At 45.3% G+C, this 16388-nt stretch overlaps 1 protein-coding gene across 2 annotated transcripts in view; it reads left to right on the top strand.

The window, feature by feature from the left end:
- Positions 1-16388, top strand: part of LOC121585889 (ubiquitin carboxyl-terminal hydrolase 45) — a 38440-nt gene that overhangs the window by 11770 nt on the left and 10282 nt on the right. For both annotated transcript variants that reach the window (XM_041902193.2, XM_045217020.1), the window contains exons 6-8: positions 8634-8785; positions 10738-10833; positions 11181-11311. In XM_041902193.2, coding sequence (XP_041758127.2) covers positions 8634-8785; positions 10738-10833; positions 11181-11311 — 379 coding nt within the window. The remainder of the gene's footprint in view (positions 1-8633; positions 8786-10737; positions 10834-11180; positions 11312-16388) is intronic.

Below are 16388 nucleotides of genomic sequence, written 5' to 3' on the forward strand. Positions count from 1 at the left end.
GGATAAGTCTACATCCACGAAAAATAGGAATGGACTTGATTCTATGTCATTTGTAGACACCATGGCAAAAAGTTTAGCATACGATCCACGAACCATATCGATAAAATGCTTTCCCAAACCAAATATCCTTAAGGCCGCCCACAATACTGCTATTTGAGCCTGTCAAAATACTTTTCGGCATCTAGAGACAGCACAGCGCACGGTGTGTCCAACTGTTGTGTTTCATGTATTCCGTGCATTAAATGACGGACGTAGATTTGCGCTATTGAATTATTGAGATAGTAGCTAGTGTCCACAAATTCAGATATAAATGAAACCTCAGCCTCAATATGAATGCAACATTCAGGCTTGCCTGCTTTCTGGTCCAATTCCGTTCAAGTTTTTGGAGATAAAATAGTTATTTTTTCATGAAGAAAGCAAACAATGACCATTTTTCTTTCTCGCTTGTGTGAAAAAGAGCTGGGAGTCGAGGAGGAAGTCAGCAGGCGGGGGGTAGGCAGGCAGGCATCGTGATCGTTTAGTCTGCCCTGGGGACAAGCTCCACAGTGTCACTGCTGCCCATATTCGGTGGCTGAGCAAGGAGGGCCAGGTGGTGGTGCCGAGCGCGGCACAGTCAAGCGTGGACGCAGCTCATGCTGACATTTGCCTTCCCCGACTGCTGCAGGGGGAGGAAAAATCTGCTTTTCCATATGCTTGTGCTCGTTGGGTCCCCGGCAGATGGCTCCCTGAACATTGTTTACCTTGAGTGGCGGTCCCAGATAAAGAGTGTGTCCATAGGCATTCCCATTCCGCCCAGTTTTCCCCTCTCTCCTTAGCCAAGGAGCCGGTCGGAATGCTCACACACACATACTTGTGTAAACAGGCACATTCTCACAAAGCTACATACCCATCTCGTCACACATTCCCCATCGCATACAGATTCCAGAAAAACCGTATAGTATTTCTCTAACTCGTTCTCTCATTCTACCAGGAACTACCCTGTCCACACTTGTTTGCTATGAGTTGTGTGTAGTGTGGACATATGGCCACCTCCCTGATGGCTGTTTTGTTCCAGACAGACAGGCCTCCAGATGTTTCCGGTGTGGAGGCTGGAGGGACAGATGCTTTTGGCTCGACTGGGGTGGACTGACACTCCATTCAATGGTCCCAAAGCGGAACCCCGCCCCGCTTGGTCACAGAGACCATCACAGTGCCAGGCAAAGAACATCCATCTGCCATAAATCAGAGTAATTATCATCAATATTTGATGATGTTTGACATTCTCAGTCAATGTTTTAGCAGGATCACTAACCGATTCTGTGGTGGTAGAGTAGATCTAGGGGGAGGGTTGGGGGGAGACCGTAGCGTTTCCACATCCTCAGCCTTCCATAGTTACACACTTGTCCTGATCTCTGTTACGGGTTTACAACTGGGTCATACTCAATGGTAGTGATGGGGGGGAAAGAATCGATACAGTTACATATCAAGATATTATATTGATATTTGACTCAAAGTATCCATTTGTAAAATACATTTATACTTGGTAGCGGTAGCTAGCACTAGTCGGCTGTACCTGCGCCAAAATGTTTCATCCTATAGCTTGTTCTCCATCTTTTTAAAGTGAGCCAACACGTTTTCAGCACTTATTTCCATGACTGATCAAAACAAATGTTCTCATGCTCTCTCTTGTCCTTCTGCAGCAGACATACTGTATAGTGAGCAATATGTTTGGAACATCAAATAAAATCACAGTATCGAATCGCAATACTTATAGAATCGTGAGAATCGCAATACATATCGTATCAGCACCTAAGTATCGTGATAATATCTTATTGTGAGTTTCCTAGCAATTCCCAGCCCTACTCAATGGGTCTTCTTTAATATTAAATGTTTTGCATAAACCTCATGCTGTAAAAATAATTTCATTTTTGTCTATTTGGTCTATGCTTCATGCCCCCCCCCCCTCATTCCATGTGGATAACACACGGCAAGTGTGCTTTTTAAAAGTGAAGTGTTCAGGTTCCACTCTGCTATGTGTGTGAACATCAGAAGGCCAGGTCACGCTTGTCAAGGTCCTTCTCCCCTCAGTTGGGCAGTACCAAGTGGCGGACTGACTATGGCTGCTCGGCGAATACCTATTTTTATCAGTGTCTTGTACTGACCCCGAAATACTTTTTTTTACTAAGGAGTGATTTCTTATTTTTACAGGGAGCATGTGCAAGGCCTATGTGTTTGTTTTGAGGAGAGAAAGGGTGGGCAGGAGGGTCGGTTGTTTTCACAACGAAAACCTTGGGTTAAGGGTCATGCCGTCCATGTCTCTCTCACCTTGCCCTTGTAATGCTGGGTCAAAGCCAGAAGGCTTGGGGAGCAGGGCAGCAGCAAGGGGTCCACTGCTAACTGAGACATCTGTCTGTCTGGTCGGGGTGAAGTGCTGCTGACTGATAGCAGAATACATGGTCCTGAGTCCTCAAGGTAGCTTAACCTCCTTCTCTATCCAAGCACATGCTGGTATGATTTACTTATGGTACATGCAGCTATGACAATCTCCATTTGATACCATTTATATGATGAAATAGGTAGGTACTGCAGGTAGCCCCATAACCTGTCACCCAAATAATAACAATGTCACATAATTATAGTCAGAAAGATAATGTCACATACTGACATTGAGCACCTAAGATGACCACATTTCTCATGTCTTCCCGTTAGAAAATCACAAATCAACAGAGAGAGACGGACAAAGGCAGTAAAGCAAAATTCCAATCAGGTAGATGGCACGGCACCCACCTTTTCCCGTCTCTGGTAGACTTGTAACACTGATTAAGGTACACATAAGAAGTGTGCATTAATTCACGGTTAAGCAGCTTGCTGTCTTCCGGAGCATGAAAAAAAAGGGCAAAATAGTGTAAATTATGGGGAGGGGGAGGGGCAGGAAGGCAAACAGGCACAGAGGGTGCTTTCTCTCATCTCAACAGCCTTGGGTCCTCTCACTTGTTTTGTTCATTAATGCCTAATGTGACGGAACACCACTTGTCTCTCCCTTCACAAATGACACCGATGACAACGGAATAGGAAATGATGGGCTGCTGGGAGAATTATAAATGTTTTATTGCTTGTAACGTTTGTACTAGGTCCTAGCATGTATAAGGCAGCCCATTGACTATACAGTACACTATATATACAAAAGTATGTGGACACCACTTCAAATTAGTGGATTCAGCTATTTCAGCCACACCCGTTGCTGACAGGTGTATACAATCGAGCACATAGCCATGCAATCGCCATAGACAAATATTGGCAGTAGAATGGCCTTACTGAAGAGCTCCGTGACTTTCAGCGTGACATCGTCATAGGATGTGGTAATGTCTAGGAGCAACAACGGCTCAGCTGCGAAGTGGTAGGCCACACAAGCTGACAGAACGGGTCCGCCGAGTGCTGAAGAGCGTAGCGTGTAAAAATTGTCTGTCCTTTTGTAGCAACACTCACTACCGAGTTCCAAACTGCCTCTGAAAGCAACGTCAGCACAAGAACTGTTCGTTGGGAGCTTCATGAAATGGGTTTCCATGGCCCTAGCAGCCAAGCTTCGCCTGGAGTGGTGTAAAGCTTGCCGCCATTGGATGCCAGGAGAACGCTACCTGCCCGAATGCATAGTGCCAACTGTAAAGTTTGGTGGAGGAGGAATAATGGTCTGGGGCTGTTTTTCATGGTTCAGGCCAGGCCCCTTAGTTCCATTGAATGGAAATCATAACGCTATAGAATACAATGACATGCTAGACGATTCTGTGCTTCCAACTTTGTGGCAACAGTTTATCTTATCACTCTTTCGCCTCTTAGGGGCCGATTTGCCCTATGTTTCAGTGTGAAAGGTTTCTGACTTTCCTAAAGTATTTCTTAGCATTACATCCCCCTCATTTTGTAGATAAGAGGTCAGTAGAGAGATGTTCTTAGTTTGTCTCAGCCAGCCACACCCCATGGTTTGAGTGTTAGACTAGTGCACAGAGCTGTCAGTCTCCTGAGTCCTCCCCAACTATAATCCCTCAGTGCTTGTCCCTGCTGGCCTGCTCTGCACTGACGACTGCCTCCCTCTTGCTGAGTTGGGATGGTCATGGAGGAGTAACAGCTGGGCCAGAGAGCCGTCTCTCCCTAAACAGCGGAAACTTCTCCAGCTGTCATCTGCTCTCTCCCATATGACCCGGCTCTCCTTCCAGCTGCCGCCCTGGCCTCCCACACGTTAACCCACTTCCACCGCAGGAGACCACGCTCGCCGTTTGCTCCGGTGTGTGTGTGTGTGTCTGTGTGCTGCTGGGACCGGGACTGACCCCCACTAAGAAGCCACCCCAGCACATAATTGGGTCAATGCAACCCCTGGCTCTCTGAACAAACTATTAGGCTCTGGTCTCACAGGAAATTGAGAGACACTTTAGGTGTTGTTTTTTCTCTGGCGACCTCAGAGAACTTGGCTCATACGTGCCTCGTATGTAGCTCATGCAGTTTAAAGTTTCAAAATGCCATTGCTGCACCAAACTCTCTTGCAAGGTGACGCCATGTGAAAAACAAAACTTAACACATTTTCACTGCGCTTTACATACTAAACGAACAGTAAGCGCATCTTAGCTAAAACATTTGTCAGTGCATTCGGAAAGTATTCAGACCCCTTGACTTTTTCCACATTTTGTTACGTTACAGCCTTATTCTAGTATTCAGACCCTTTGCTATGAGACTCGAAATTGAGATCCGGTGCATCCTGTTTCCATTGATCATCCTTTTTCCAGTTTCTACGACTTGATTGGAGTCCACCTGTGGTAAATTCAATTGATTGGACATTATTTGGAAAGGCACAAACCTGTTTATATAAGTTCCCACAGTTGACAGTGCATGTCAGAGCAAAAACCAAGCCATGAGGTCGAAGGAATTGTCCGTAGAGCTCAGAGACAGGATTGTGTTGAGGCACAGATCTGGAGAAGGGTACCAAAAAATGTCTGCAGCATTGAAGGTCCCCAAGAACACAGTGGCCTCCATCATTCTTAAATGGAAGAAGTTTGGAACTACCAAGACTCTTCTTAGAGCTGGCCGCCCTGCCAAACTGAGCAATCGGGGGAGAAGGGCCTTGGTCAGGGAGGTGACCAAGAACCCGATGGTCACTCTGACAGAGCTCCAGAGTTCCTCTGTGGAGATGGGAGAATCTTCCAGAAGGACAACCGTCTCTGCAGCGTTTGCCAAAAGGCACCTAAAAGACCCTGACCATGAGAAACAAGATTTTCTGGTCTGATGAAACCAAGATTGAACTATTTGGCCTGAATGCCAAGCGTCACGTCTGGAGGAAACCTGGCACCATCCCTACGGTGAAGCATGGTGGTGGCAGCATCATGCTGTGGGGATGTTTTTCAGAGGCAGGGACTTGGAGACTAGTCAGGATCGAGGAAAAGATGAACGGAGCAAAGTACAGAGAGATCCTTGATGAAAACCTGCTCCAGAGCGCTCAGGACCTCAGACTGGGGCGAAGGTTCACCTTCCAAAAGGACAACGACCCTAAGCACAAAGCCAAGACAACGCTTCGGGACAAGTCTCTGAATGTTCTTGAGTGGCCCAGCCAAAGCCCAGACTTTAACCAGATCGAACATCTCTGAAGAGTCTTGAAAATAGCTGTGCAGCGACGCTCCCCATCCAACCTGACAGAGCTTGAGAGGATCTGCAGAGGAGAATGGGAGAAACTCCCCAAATACAGGTGTGCCACGCTTGTAGCGTCATACCCAAGAAGACCCAAGGCTGTAATCACTGCCAAAGGTGCTTCAACAAAGTACTGAGTAAAGGGTCTGAATACTTATGTAAATGTGATATTTGCTAACATTTCATAAAAACTGTTTTTGCTTTGTCATTACAGTGAGGGGAAAAAATAGTTGATCCCCTGCTGATTTTGTATGTTTGCCCACTGACAAAGACATGGTCAGTCTATAATTGTAATGGTAGGTTTATTTGAACAGTGAGAGACAGAATAACAACAACAAAATCCAGAAAAACGCATGTCAAAAATGTTATAAATTGATTTGCATTTTAATGAGGGAAATTAGTATTTGACCCCTCTGCAAGACATGACTTAGTACTTGGTGGCAAAACCCTTGTTGGCAATCACTGAGGTCAGACGTTTCTTGTAGTTGACCACCAGGTTTGCACACATCTCAGGAGGGATTTTGTTCCACTCCTCTTTGCAGATCTTCTCCAAGTCATTAAGGTTTCGATGCTGACGTTTGGCAACTCGAACCTTCAGCTCCCTCCACAGATTTTCTATGGGATTAAGGTGGAGGCTGGCTAGGCCACTCCAGGACCTTAATGTGCTTCTTCTTGAGCCACTCCTTTGTTGCCTTGGCCGTGTGTTTTGGGTCATTGTCATGCTGGAATACCCATCCATGACCCATTTTCAATGCCCTGGCTGAGGGAAGGAGGTTCTCACCCAAGATTTGACGGTACATGGCCCCGTCAATCTTCCCTTTGATGCAGTGAAGTTGTCCTGTCCCCTTAGCAGAAAAACACCCCCAAAGCATAATATTTCCACCTCCATGTTTGACGGTGAGGATGGTGTTCTTGGGGTCATAGGCAGCAATCCTCCTTCTCCAAACACGGCGAGTTGAGTTGATGCCAAAGAGCTCGATTTTGGTCTCATCTGACCACAACACTTTCACCCAGTTCTCCTCTGAATCATTCAGATGTTCATTGGCAAACTTCAGACGGGCCTGTATATGTGCATTCTTGAGCAGGGGGACCTTGCGGGCGCTGCAGGATTTCAGTCCTTCACGGCATAGTGTGTTACCAATTGTTTTCTTGGTGACTATGGTCCCAGCTGCCTTGAGATCATTGACAATATCCTCCCGTGTAGTTCTGGGCTGATTCCTCACCATTCTCATGATCATTGCAACTCCACGAGGTGAGATCTTGCATGGAGCCCCAGGCCGAGGGAGATTGACAGTTCTTTTGTGTTTCTTCCATTTGCGAATAATCGCACCAACTGTTGTCACTTTCTCACCAAGCTGCTTGGTGATTGTCTTGTAGCTCATTCCAGCCTTGTGTAGGTCTACAATCTTGTCCCTGACATCCTTGGAGAGCTCTTTGGTCTTGGCCATGGTGGAGAGTTTGGAATCTGATTGATTGATTGCTTCTGTGGACAGGTGTATTTTATACAGGTAACAAGCTGAGATTAGGAGCACTCCCTTCAAGAGTGTGCTCCTAATCTCAGCTCGTTACCTGTATAAAAGACACCTGGGAGCCAGAAATCTTTCTGATTGAGAGGGGGTCAAATACTTATTTCCCTCATTTTATAAAAATTTAACATGCGTTTTTCTGGATTTGTTTGTTGTTATTCTGTCTCTCACTGTTCAAATAAACCTACCATTAAAATTATAGACTGATCATTTCTTTGTCAGTGGGCAAACGTACAAAATCAGCAGGGGATCAAATACATTTTTCCCTCACTGTATGTGTAGATTGATGAGGGGAAAAAACGATTTAATCAATTTTAGAATAAGGCTGTAACGTAACAGTCCCGTGTAGCTCAGTTAGTAGAGCTTGCAACGCCAGGGTTGTGGGTTCGATTCCCACGGGGGACCAGTATGAAAATGTATGCACTCACTAACTGTAAGTCGCTCTGGATAAGAGCGTCTGCTAAATGACTAAAATGTAAATGTGATAAAATTTGGAAAAAGTCAAGGGGTCTGAATACTTTCCGAATCCACTGTACATTTCACATGCTAAATAGTTGCATTTGAAAATGTCAAGTACTCCTTGTACAGTTTAAGGTGATACACAGGTTACACTACTCAAAAGTAAAACTGCATAAAATATTCCCGGACACCTCACCACTGTGTGAGAGGTGCAAGCAGGAGGAGGGGACGTTGTCCCACTTATTCTGGACATGCCCTAAATTACAGGCTTACTGGGCTCTCATTTTTGATTACTTATCTAAGGCCTTTGATAGAGTTCTAGCCCCAGACCCATTGATCGCTCTGTTTGGTACAGTTGATGGGAATAACCAGGAGGGGAAAGCTGTCTCTCTTTGTACTCTATTAGCCAAAAGGCTCATATTGCAATTTTGGAAATTGGAGACTGTACCTACCTTTGAAATGTGGTTACGGGATTTAGGGAATGTAATCCATATGGAAAAGATTCGATACAACACCTCCAATAGAAGTCCATTGTTTTACAAAATATGGCAGCCGATACTGGATAAATGGTCTAGTCCCGCTTCATAACTGGGCTGACGATCTGCTGCTACTCTGTGCTGTACTCCACTCAATATTTATTTTTGGCTGAACTACACTGCTTGTAATGACTATATGCTGTCTTCTTATACACGTACCACCTAATAGGATTTTGTTTTATTTTGTGTATGTGTGAGTTAACTTTTGTTTTGTCCTCTAAACTGGCCATCCCATCCAACAGTACAATGAATGTCATTGTTTGTATTGCTGTCTCTTTTACTTTATTTTTATTGGAAAATAATAAACATATTATAAAAAAATAAAAAAAAGAAAATGTCAAGTACTCATTAGTAATCGAATACAAACCTTGAATCGAGTACTCGCGCCCAACTCTAGTCTAGAGTTGAAGAAACCTTGTATCCAGAATATAGAAGTTAAACAACTTTTCCTTTTTGTGTCTTGCAGGAACAACATCGAAAATGATGAAGCTTAGAGAGGAGCCCAGCGACTATGCAGACCAGCCCAGAGGGAAGAGTCTGATCAACAACAGCACACTGGTCCCGGTCAAAGGCATCAGCAACCTAGGAAACACCTGCTTCTTTAATGCAGTTATGCAGGTACGGTCATTATGGGATTGGTTTGTGTACCGTAAACATTATGTCACTGGTGAGGCTGCTTATGAAATGCAACCATAGGGATAAGGTAATGTCGAAGAGAGTCTTTACCACTGGTGTAATAAAGGTGTGCTCATGGGGTATCGTCTCCAAAACACATTTTTGTTAATGTCATAGCATTGTGTGTCTTTATTAATGCCAGCATTACAGAAGCCCTGATGAAGGCAGCGTAGCATCGGAGCTACAGTGTGCTGCTTTTCTTTTCAAAGTGTTTTGCTCCACCAGCCAGCAACTAGCTAACACTGTGGTGTGTTTTCCCGTCTCCTGGCTATATGAAAGCCACAATGGTCAATCTTGATCAGGTGTGCTTCTTAAAGCAGCCCGTTTGTAGAGGGCAACAGAAGTTTCCTTTTCTAAAATGGTAGAGTAGGCTTTAAACCCTATTGCAAGATTTCCATGTGACATCTGTCTAGGGCAGTGGTACCCAAACTGTGGGGGGCGCGAGGGGTCGGCAGGTCCGACTTTCAACTTACTCTTGAAAGTTGAAATAGTAGAATGCACAAGGTGCACTTTCGAAATTGAGTAGTGCATTATCAGTTTTCCTCATGTCAGTCATTGCATACCTTAGAAAACTATTTATAACTTGTCAGAAATGTCCAGATCAACTAGCCCATGTCAGCTAACATGTTTTAGCTAGGTTTGTTAGCCCATAGATGATGTTGTAATGTTTGAGTCACTCAAATATCACATGAATAAACATTAGACATGGCAAAATGTATAGAATTGCAAGAAAATGAGCTTTAAAACGTGCAACATTTTCTCTCCCCCAACAAGAGGGGTGTCAATAGTTTGTGTCATGAACAGTGCTTGTGCCCATAGAAATAGACGTTGCGTGCACGCAGGGGGGCGTGGGATGTACCCCAATTCTGGAAGGGGGGCCTGAGTGAAAAGGTTTGGGAACCCCTGGTCTAGGGAATAGTGTACTGTAAACATGGTGGCTGGTCAAAGTGGTATGTCAAGTGCTGCTCCTCCCTACAGTAAAATACCATAACATACCAGCCATCAGCAACACATGAAAGGCTTGTATCAACAGGTTCTGCCATAATGCCATCGTCCATTATACATTTTTTTTTTTTTATGTCTTTACAATACAGTTGTATAGGCAAGGACAAGTTATGCATATATAGTACAAGGGTATTTTAAATGCATATGTGTGACTCATCTATCCACACGAGAATAGGACTGGTATGGAGCACATTCTCTAAGGTGCATTGTGTGTTGGCTGTCTGCTCTTGGGGATTTGAAACGTACAATCCCTTCCCGTTTTCCACCATTTTGTTAATCACCTTCTGGAGCGCTCTCATGATTGAAACCAGACCGAACATTCTTTCTTTACATGTTTTTTTTTCTCTCTTTCTATTCTCATTGTCTCCTTCAAAATTGCAATTTTGCTGGTGAAACAACATAATTGTCTGAGAAAAAGCTCACACTACTGAAGCCATTGTGTATTTTCCATAGCAACTGTCTTCATTGCCAGGATGTGACAAAACAACTGTCGTTTGAAAGGGAAGAAAGAGATGCTGCAGTAATATGATGGGACAATGGTGGCTCTGGGTTATCCTTTCTGTGTTTCAGTCACAGCTCATCGTTTCTTTGGAAAGGGCTTTTTTAGCATAATGATATTTAGGCTAACACCTGCCAGTTTCTCAGAATGAATAGAGATTTTTCAATTGTAGACCAGTTTTACCAATCATTTTTTTTGCATTTGTAATATTTTTCTGTTTTTATTATTTTTTGTGAAGAGATTATGAAATAAAAAGGAAGAAGTGCAGGAAGATGTTCATTCATGATTCTTCTAACTGATAAGAAAATATTCTGTCCTGTCCATGCAGATGAAAACGATGATGACTAGATTCATGTGAATGCGTTAATAATGGCTGATTTCTGTCCATCAGAATCTGTCCCAGACTCACATGCTGAACGACCTGATACAGGATGTGAAGGAGAAGGGACACAAGCTGAAGATCTGCCCCCCTGCTGAGTCAAACGTGGTACGTTCCACCATCAAAAACCTCTCCCTCATCCACTTGGTATAGTCCAGTCCCCTTTAATCCTGTCCAGTCCACCACTATAGTCTTATACTGTACATGGCACAGGAAGCCACTTAGTACTGTCTATATGGGTGGTTCTTTTTATTATTAGCATAACAGGCTATCGTAAATAACCCTTGAGTCATGTTGTAGCCCTCCCCCAATGTCTCCAGTCATCTGTAAAATGCAGTCAAGCCCATTCAGCTTCTCCATGGTAGTGCAACACTCTGTATGAAATACATGCCTTGTCTAACACTCATATGTTTGCTCGCTCTCTCGCTCTCTCCTTTCCTGTGGTTGTCCTTCAGGGGGCGTTGACGGTGACCCTGCCCAGCCCGGAGCCCCTGACCTCGGCCATGTTCCTCTTCCTACACAGCATGAAGGAGTCTGGGAAGGGCCCTGTCAACCCCAAGATCCTTTTTAACCAGCTCTGCCAGAAGTAAGAATCTACATTGTTCTGCATTTGTCTTTATTTTATGTATTGGCCATCTCACAGCATTGGTGTTGATTGGGCCGGAACCCGGTATAGGCTATTGTATAGCCATGGGTGTGGACTTGACCTACTTCCTGAGCTGGTCCATACTAAAAGATAGTAATGAAAATAACATATGTGGGCTGCCCTGTAGGGTGCCAGAGGAGGCACTACAGACCTGTAAAAGGTTGGCTAAGCTTTCATAACTATATTCTCTTTCATCGTGTACTAATAACAAACTTGATCACCAAGAGATATCAATCGTTTTTGTTACCATCAATTCTTCCTTACTTGAGTGATGAAATCACCACTGCGCAACATTGCGCTGTGGTTACGCCGTCAGCGGTGCATCAATGTTAGCCACACAGCCTCATGTGCAGACAAGCTGCCCCACTCCCAAGGTCACCGTGCCCCAACTGGTCTGGCGCTTCTCCATCGCCGTAGCAACAGTCAACCACGCAGTACAGGCAGGGTCCACAGCTTTTACCTGCCCTATTGTCAAGCTGCCATGGCGAACACTTCAGAGAAGAGGTTTTCTCAACCTGCTGGACTCTACCAGCACCTGGTCCATCCAGTTTTCAGTCCACCCTGCTCCCCAACGCTGGTCAACACTAAACCCATTAACACCAGTACCCACTCCACACAGAACACATAGTAGACCTCACTGCACAAAATGGCTCTGATGCACTCTGCTTCCAGCTGCAATCAAAACAGCATGGCATGTCCTTGTTCTCTTTAACACGCTGCACCACCTGTGTTCGTGTTTGAACCTGAGCGTGGTAAACCAGCTGCTTGGCTGGCCCGGCCAGCCCTCCCAGTTTCATGATGAACGCTTATGAACACGGGGCTCTTTGAACATGCTGAGCGGTTGGTTAGGTCTCTCTTTGAACGTGTGGTGAATGGTTGGTTGGCTCTTGTTGTTGGAACATGGTGAACGGCTGGTTTGGCCCAGGCTGGCTGTAGTGTGTGGGGCCTGTTGGGTTAGGTAGGACCGGGCTCTGTACAGTTGGCTATGTCTGGGTGGGATGGGGAACGTTCGGGTGGCTGGAGCGCAGAGCCTGTCAGCCGGCTGGGTGCCTCTGGTGTGTCCAGGTACCCGGCCTTCCAGGTGCGTGTGAGTGTGAGAGCAATGCCACCCCTCACCTGGTACCACCTCACCCCGCAGCGCACATGCACTCAGCCGGGTGTACACATAGACACAGCACGCATGCACACACACACGTACACCAACACACATTCACCCGGTAGACCTAATTTCATGCCCTTTCTCACGCTCACATGCACACGCATTCCTTAAATCAAACCCTTCTTCCATGCACACATTCACTCGACACATACAAATGCACATGCTACGCACCTCATCCTATGTTTCTACCCACACATATGATTTGCCATCGCACTCCCATCCTTCACAAACAATCTCTACATCTCTCTCCTCATTCTGTCTGTAACTGCAAGGTCAAGAGTCACTCCTCTATACAGGGACATTCTCCTGATGCTGTTTATGATATTTCTCCTGCAGCGTGTTGACCTTCGGAATGGCTAAAGCCATATACACACTAGGCTGTGTGCATGTCCAATCCTCGTCTTTATTTCCTGAGCTCTCCTAGCTCAGTGGTGTGTTGCCGGCCCTGACCTGGGAACGTGCACCCTAGTGCTTAACAACACACAGGCTGGTTAAAGGGGCTACTTGGGTAGGACTCCACGGTGTGTGTGTGTGTTTCTTTCTTTGGTATTAGAGGCAGATTGAGCCTAGTGTGTTGTGTTCACCCTTGACCAGCTGAGTCAGTCCCTGCCTGGCCTGCCCGTCTGGCTGCCCCTCTATACCCAACGCCAGGCCCCCTGTGCCAGCTGGACGGGTCAGGCTCGGACCAGCGCCAGGCCCAGTGGTTTGGAGGGTCAACACCACACACTGTTTCTGGTGCCAGTGAGAGACTCAGCTTGTACCCAGACCCGCCACTAGGCCTATGCTGCTGTGGTGGGGGATGTGTGTATGGTGCACGAGAGGAAAAAGCTCTACCAAAAAAAACGTTTATTCTCAAATCATACAAATTGTCATACGACTTTGGGCATTCATTAAAGCTTCATCTAGAGAATATTATGTATGCTTACACAGGAACACTCTTTTACCCCCCATTTTCCTTACACTAGCATTCAGTTATAAAATAACACACACAAAATACGAAAACACACTTGCACAAATGCACTCTGCAAACACACACACACATACACAATGACTGACCTTCTTTCATGACTTCTAGGCTATTTCTACCAACCTGTGTGTACATCCAACACAGTAGGAAAATAGCAGGGTACAACAATGAGCCACATCTCTAGCAGGCAGCCACACAAAGGCACATGGCCACACAGGTCTGTACATGCATGGAAGATCTCCTGCTGCTTAAGAATTGAAGAACAGGCATTCTCGCAAGGAAGGTCATATTCAGCTGGTCTCACAATGCCTGATAAATAATGTCCACATAGCTGCAGCTGCCTATACAAGGCATTCATTCGATTTCTGATGTTACATATCACGCTTTTGTCTGTCCTTGTGAGGAATAGTCTATATGTGAATGAATGAAAAGAGTCAATACACTCAAATGTAGAGCGGTGGATAAAAAGCTGCATTCAACAATGTGAGAATGGCAGAAGAGCGAGACCTTGCTAAGAAATAGGCCTACACTTATTAAAAGGAATGGCTTTCATAAGTGATTGCTTGTGGGACTGTGAATGTGATTACATACGAGGCAGGGTGTTCTATATGTCAAATAAGTGTTGATTCTTATGTTATAAATGTGTTTTTGCATGCATAATAGATTCGTATTTTTACATGCTTATGCTGGATAGATAAGTGGCTTTTATCATGTAAATATGTGTGTCAATGTGAAAGTGACTCAATGTATATGATTTATATTTTGTATTGAAAGTGTTTGTGAGTGTGTGTGGCCGTGTGTGTGCGCCCCTCTGCCTGTCGAGGTAGTGCAGCGTGCCGGGGTTGCCTTGCGTCTGTTACTAACTCATCCGCTGTTAATTGTGTTAGCACCGCAGCTGTCTGCATTGGTCAGGGCCAGATTGGGAGCAGCGCTACAGGGCCCTTCTGCCTCTCTTCCACTGGGATGAGCTTCCAGACAGCCCCGTTCCCACTGATCCCATTGGAGCTGCTCGTCTGCCTCTCACCCGTCGCTGCTCCGTGCTCCTCTCCCGGAAAAAATACCCCAAGACTGCTGCGTGCCTCTGTCTGTCTGTCTTTTAATCTCAATTATCACTATGTGCCAACCAGATACTGTACCAGTCCAACCCGCTTTGTGTTCGAGCTGTTAGATAAGCAGAGTTGGGGATGAGTGTGTTTGGCATGCATGCTTGATAAAAAGCCGAATTCCTACTATAATCCCCATTGTAATTCCCACTTCAGTTCAATTTCTTTTTTACACTTCCTTTACACAGGATACAAAAGAGGTGGCAAGCTAACAGCTCAAGTATTAAGACAAGTTGGTCATATGATAAGAAAACATTCTTTAAAACCCAACACTCATTTTGTACACATTTGAAGGAAGATATTCCATTATATGTTTTGGCATCTTTAAAGGGGATGAAATGAGGGACATATGTGATCCCCCCTCCGCCCCCCTTGCGTGTGGCAGAGAGAGGGCAAAGGGACAGAGGTAGAGAAGGGGGGCTGAGTTGGTCCTCTAGACCTCCTGCTCATGACCTGTGTTGGGGGCAGGTGGCCATTCGTCTCTCCCCCAGCTCCAGTCACTCATTCTGGGGCTAGACGTCAACATCCATCACCACATGGCAGAGATTATCCAGACTGTAGGCCCATCCACTCTGCTACCAGTTAGAGGATGAATACCTCTGTTCTGATTGGGTCTGGGAGCTCGCCAAGAGGAATTGTTCACCAGTTCAAAGGGTAAATCGTTTGGTTTCGTTTGCATTGCAGGCCAATCTGGACGGGTCATTGGTCTGTATGTAGAGAGGATATGACATCGGATCAGGATGCTATACCTGGGACAATGAAGCCCCTAAAATGCCTTTTAGGAGGACACATTTCTCTGTGGAGAGCTGCTCAGGGGTGTTATAAAGTACATGTAGTACCAGTATTCCAGTTATCCAGTTATCAAGACTGGTGAACACTAGATGGTCAGATGCTAGACTGGTATCAAAGAGGCAACGAATGTACTTGCCCTCCTCTCTGACCCTGTGCACTCAGATAGCATTGGCTTAGCAGTGGTCTGTGGTCCTCTCAGGTCAGCTGCATGTTGTCCTGCCAGCCTGTCAGGCCAACCTGTTCTATGGCTGTGTGGCTGGCGCTGCCCAACAGGTTGTGGTGGTGGCTCTGGCCCTGGCTGCCCATCTGGCCCTAACATCTGTCCCTACATCTGTCCTGCTGTGGCCAGGGACAGGCTCAAGGAGAGCCCCCTCTACGAGCGCTGGTGCGTGAACACGCAGGATGTCCACTGGCACCATCGCCATACATTTTCACCCTTAGCTACATGTACTGCTGGCGAATGATAATGATGGGAGATATGTGTACTCTAGACAGTAAAGTGCTTTCTATTAAAGACATTCTGAATTGGCTTACACAGTAGTCTGTTGGTAAGCCCAGAAATACCATAGAGCTCCATCGCTAACACCCATTTTCACCTGCAATGTCAAATTTCATTTGCAAATACTTGCACAAGTCTAACAATTAGCCACATAAATAAAGAAATTCTCACGTAAACATCAAATAATGAATGTACAGTTGAAGTCGGAAGTTTACATACCTTTAGCCAAATAAATTTAAACTCAGTTTTTCACAATTCCTGACATTTAATCCTAGTAAAAATTATCTGTCTTAGGTCAGTTAGGATCACCACTTTATTTTAAGAATGTGAAATGTCAGAATAATAGTAGAAAGAATGATTTATTTCAGCTTTTATTTCTTTCATCACATTCCCAGTGGGTCAGAAGTTTACATACACTCAATTAGTATTTGGTAGTATTGTCTTTAAATTGTTTAACTTGGGTCAAACGTTTCGGGTAGCTTTCCACAAGCTTCCCA

Source organism: Coregonus clupeaformis, unplaced genomic scaffold, assembly GCF_020615455.1.
Source record: "Coregonus clupeaformis isolate EN_2021a unplaced genomic scaffold, ASM2061545v1 scaf0890, whole genome shotgun sequence".
Lineage (NCBI taxonomy): Eukaryota > Metazoa > Chordata > Actinopteri > Salmoniformes > Salmonidae > Coregonus > Coregonus clupeaformis.